At 45.1% G+C, this 5314-nt stretch overlaps 1 protein-coding gene across 2 annotated transcripts in view; it reads left to right on the top strand.

Annotated features, from left to right (window-relative positions):
* The window catches only part of Ndufs5 (NADH:ubiquinone oxidoreductase subunit S5), a 7924-nt gene extending 7264 nt beyond the window's left edge, over nt 1-660 (top strand). For both annotated transcript variants that reach the window (XM_051171388.1, XM_051171389.1), the window contains exon 3: nt 451-660. In XM_051171388.1, coding sequence (XP_051027345.1) covers nt 451-555 — 105 coding nt within the window. In that variant the 3' untranslated portion in view covers nt 556-660. The remainder of the gene's footprint in view (nt 1-450) is intronic.
* Nucleotides 661-5314: the final 4654 nt, after the last annotated feature.

Below are 5314 nucleotides of genomic sequence, written 5' to 3'. Positions count from 1 at the left end.
AGGACTGTCTTGGACCACCAGCTTCCAATAATGAGATCTGCCTGCCTCTGAGTGCTGGGATTGCTGGTGTGTGCCATCACATTGGGATTAAAGCCATGCACCACCACACCCAGCTCTCCCATCCCTTGTATCCTCCCATTCCCCCCCCCCCCCCCCCAGCTCTTTGGTTTGCTTTTTTTTTTCTTTTTTTTTGAGACAGAGTTTCTGTGTAGTACTGGATGTCATGGAAGTGGCTATACAAACCAGACTGGCCTCAAACACACAGAGGTCCTCCTGTCTCTGCCTTCTGGGTACTGGGATCAAAGGTGTGCGCCACCATGCCCGGCTAGGAATTTTTAAAAACAGACAATAGAAGTAGGACCTCTTGTGTGAAGGTGTTCCTGAGTTTAACAGTAACATTATTTTCTCCAGCCTTCACTCTTACCTGATGCTTTCTTTTTCTCTTGACAGATAAAGCGAATTAATCAGATCAAGCGACAGCGAGATAAGCTAGTCAAGGAGGGGAAATACACCCCTCCCCCTCACCATGCGGGCAAGGAGGAGCCCCGGCCCTGAGCAGAGCACCTGGAAGCTGCTTCTCATGCTCTGTCTCCACTGGAAAGAGTATTTAATGAAAGCGTCTGCCTCAAGTATGTAAAAATAAAGAATTACTCAATCTTAGTCTGTTTTCTTTCTCTGACTCTCTTTTTTTTAAATTGGCCCTGTTTTCTCTTGGGCCATGCTTTTCAGTGGAGAAAGGCTGTCTGTCTAATTTATCTTTCATGATTTATGCCTAAAGAACTGAAGCAAGAAGCCAGGGTTGGGGAATAGGGACTCAAGGCAGTGAGTGCAAGGCTTATTTTTATTATCGCACAAAAACTTCAACAGTACATGCACTACACCTAGTTTTCTGGTGTGCTAGGAATCAAACCCAGTGCTTTTGTTTTGTTTTTTTTTGTTTGTTTGTTTTTAAATTAGATTTATTCATTTGTTTACATGTGTTTTGTCTACATGTATATATCTGTACAGTGTGAGTGCCTAGTGCCCCAGGAGGGCAGAACACGGCACTGGATCCCCTTAAAACTGGAGTTATAGCCGGGCGTGGTGGCGCACGCCTTTAATCCCAGCACTCGGGAGGCAGAGGCAGGCGGATCGCTGTGAGTTCGAGGCCAGCCTGGTCTACAAAGTGAGTCCAGGACGGCCAAGGCTACACAGAGAGACCCTGTCTCGAAAAAAACCAAAAAAAAAAAAAAAAAAAAAAAAAAAAAAAAAACTGGAGTTATGGGTAGTTGTGAACCTCCATGTAGGTGCTGAGAACTGAACATAGGTCCTATACAAAAGCCCCAACTATTCTTAATCCCTGAACCATCTCCCCAACTCCCAAATGCAGACCCCCCAGAATTTACGTGTTAGGCATACACTACCAGCTGAGCCCTGCCTGCTTTTCTGGACCAGGCTGATTTAGAACTCACAGTGATCCTCCTGCTGAGCATACCTCAGTGGGGGGTGGGGTGGGGGGTGTCGCACACCTGTAATCCCAGCACTCCAGAGGCAGAAGAGGCAGGTGGCTCTCTGAGCTCGAGGCCAGCCTGATCTACAGAGTGAGTTCCAGGACAGCCAGGGTTACACAGAGAAACCCAGTTTCAGGGGGAGAAATTGCAGTTGTGAGGCTAGAGAGATGGCTCAGCAGAACAGATACGTGCTACTCTTGTGAAGGATCTGGATTGGTTCTTTGCACCTATGTCAGGCTGTTCAGAATTTCCTGTAACTCCAATTCCAGAAGATTCTACATTCTTCTGGCCTTTGTGGAACACATACATACATATACACACACTCAAGCTCAGCTATATATGTATCTATATGTATCTATATGTATCTATATGTATCTATAGATATAGATATATGGGTCTGGAGAGATGGTTCAGCAGTTGAGAGGACTCTAGAGCACTCTAGCTCGGGTTTGATTTTCAGCTCTAATGTGGTGGCTCACGGCTGATTATAACTTCAGTTCCCCCTCCTAGAAGCATATCCTGGACGTACCTGCAGGCCAAACACCCATCCGTATAAAGGGCGTGGCTGTAAATTGACTAATTTGGCCTAGGAATGTAGTTCTCTGGTACAGCATTTGCTTAGTGTGTGCCAGGTCCAATCCCCAGCATTCTCCCAGCCCAGTTCCTCCTTGAATGTGCATCTGGCTGGTAGTAAGTGCATTCATATTGCTGCAGAGCCATCACCAGAGCAACACCATCCGTCTCTAGGACTCTCATTTCTAGAATGGAAATTTGCCCCATTAGAGGGCAGCTCCCATTCTCTCCCTGGATCCCTGGCAACCACCAGGCTGTCCTTCTGTAATTTGATTTTTTTTTTTTTTTTTTTTTTTTTTTTGAGACACCGTTTCTCTGCGTAACAGCCCTAGCTGGCCTTAAAGATCTGACTGCCTCTGCCTCCTGAGTGCAGGCATTAAAGACATGCACCACCACGCCTGGCTATAATTTGATTTATTTTAAGCACCTCCTGTAAGTAAAATCCCTATAACAATTGTCTTCTTATTTTCATAGTGCTGGGGATGATGTTTCCTCTGAATTTAATGCTGAAAAGCTTTACTTATTTATTTATTTATTTATTTTTGTTTTCCAAAACAGGGTTACTCTGTGTAGCCCTCTTTGTCCGGGAGCGCCATCCACCTGTCTCTGCCTCCCTGAGTTCTGGGATTAAAGGTGTTCCTCTCTAGAGATTTTAGGCATTCTTTTAATAGGGCCTGGAGTTGTGGTTCTCTTGGAAAAATCCTTCCTCACAAGCACAGGATGTGAGTTCAGATGCCCAACACTCACAAAAAAAGCCATAGCATATGGGTGTCCTGGTGCATGCCTTCAGTGTCAGCACTGGGAGGTGATGGGAGGTGGATCTCTGTGAGTTCAAGAATTATATGGTGAGTTCCAGGACAGCCAGGGCCGTAGAGAGATCCTTAGCCTGTCGTGCATGCCTGTAATCCTAGCACTTGGGAGGCAGAGGAACTCTCTGAGTTCATGGCCAGCCTGATCTATGAAGGGAGATCCAGAAAAAAAGGGAGAGATCCTGTCTAAAACAAACATAAAGGGTACATACCTATAAACTAGGCAGAAACAGGAGGATCCCTGGGGTTTGCTGGCCAATATTTCTAGACAAGTTAGTGAGCTTCAATGTCTCAAAAAAATAAGGTACAGGGATACTTAGGGAGACACCTAATGTTGACCTATGACCTAATGTGGCTAGAGATATGGCTCAGTGGTTAAGAAAGCTTACTAATCTTTCAGAAGATTTGAGTTCAATTCCCAGCCCTTACACCAGCTAGCAACTGGAATCTGTGACTCTAGCCCAGGAGATCTGGATGCCTTCCTCTAACCTCTGTAGGCACTTGCTCCTGTGCACGCACGCGCGCGCGCACACACACACACACACACATATTCATAAATACATAAAGTTATAAAGAATAGGTAAGAAGTCATCTTGGTGGAACACATATATGATTCTGGTGCTCAGGAGGCTCTCTCTCAAATAAGTAAATTTAAGAACAAAACGGCTGCAGAGATGGCTTAGAGGTTAAGAGCACTGGCTGTTCTTCCAAAGGTCCTGAGTTCAATTCCCAGCAACCACATGGTGGCTCACAACCATCTATAATGTGATCTGGTGCCCTCTTCTGGCCTGCAGGTGTATGTGCAGGCAGAACGCTGTATAAGTAAATCTGAGAGAGAGAGAGAAAAGAGAAGAGAGGAGAGAGAGAGAGGAAGAGAGGGAGAATGAGAAGGTTGGGCTAGAGAGATAGCTTAGCTTAGTGGTCAAGAGCATTGTCTGTTCTTTCAATGGTCCTGAGTTCAATTCCCAGCAGTAACATGGTAGCTCTCAACCATCTATAGTGAGATCTGGGCTTGCAGGCGTACATGCAGGCAGAACACTGTTTTGTTTTGGTTTTTCAAGACAGGGTTTCTCTGTGTAGCCATGGCTGTCCTGGACTCACTTTGTAGACCAGGCTGGCCTTGAACTCACAGTGATCCGCCTGCCTCTGCCTCCCGAGTGCTGGGATTAAAAGTATGTGCCACCATGCCCAGCCAGGCAGAGCGCTATGTACTTAATAAATAAATCTTTTCAAATAAACAAAACAAACAAACAAACAAGCAAAAGAATGAGAAACTTTTGCTCTGGAAAGACTCTGTTAAAAGAATGGAAGAAACAAGCAGCAGACTAGTCAACAATCTCAACAAGCCATATATTTAGCAAAAGACTTATAATCCAATTAGAAAATGGGCAAGGACTGTGAAGAAACATTTCTCCAGATTAAAAAATACAGAGGGCAAATAAGCAGATGAGACAATAGAAAACATCATTGACCTTGAAAAATGCAAGTTAAGGGCTTGAAATTTCCCTACTCACTTGTAAGAACTGCTAAAATTAAAAAGAAAATCATGACCAGTAAGGGTGGCAAACACCAAATCTCTCCTGTTCAACTGCCATGATTGTAAATGGAGCAGCCTCTCAGAACCTGTAAAATAGTCTCTTTAAAATAAACTGCACCACCGGATGTGGTGGCGCACGCCTTTAATCCCAGCACTCGGGAGGCAGAGGTAAGTGGATCGCTGTGAGTTCGAGCCAGCCTGGTCTACAAAGTGAGTCCAGGACAGCCAAGGCTACCCAGAGAGACCCTGTCTCAAAAAACAAAAAAAAAAAAAAAAAAAAAAAACACCCCCAAATGAACTATACCATGATCATATGGCTTAGGAGTTGCCCTCTGTGGTGCCTTCTCTGATGAAGGAAAGAAGATACTCACACAAACACGCACCATGGCTCTCCATAAGGACTATTTATAATAGCCCAAACCTGGAAACAAATGTCCCAAATAGGTGAACGGATAAACAAACTGGAGCAGTTCGACCACATCATGTTAAAGGGTTAAGCTTGAGCCCTTTCCTGAATGACACTGCACATCTGACTTGTAGACCCAGGAATGTAGCCTTATTTGGAGAAAAGGTCTTTGCAGAGGTGATTATGTTAAGTGTCTTTTTGAAAGATGTGTGTGTGTGAGAGAGAGAGACAGACAGACGACAGACAGACAGAGACAGAGTTTGTCCACAAAAGCCAGAAGAGGGGTCAGATCCCCTACAGCAGAACTTACAGGAGGCTGTGCAGTGCCTGCCTCAGCTACACAGTGAGTTCAAAGCATCCTGGGCTGTATGAAACCCTGTCTAAGATAATAAATAAGTGACAACCCCAAAGTGGTGACTGGAGCGTTGTACACCTGTAGTTCCAGAATGCCAGAGGGTTGCTACACTCCAGGAAGCTCTAAGCTAGCCTGGGCAGCATG

The sequence above is a fragment of the Acomys russatus genome, chromosome 29 (assembly GCF_903995435.1).
Source record: "Acomys russatus chromosome 29, mAcoRus1.1, whole genome shotgun sequence".
Taxonomy (NCBI): domain Eukaryota; kingdom Metazoa; phylum Chordata; class Mammalia; order Rodentia; family Muridae; genus Acomys; species Acomys russatus.
The sequence above is the reverse complement of the archived record's forward strand: the minus strand, read 5'-3'. Positions and strand labels throughout refer to the sequence as shown.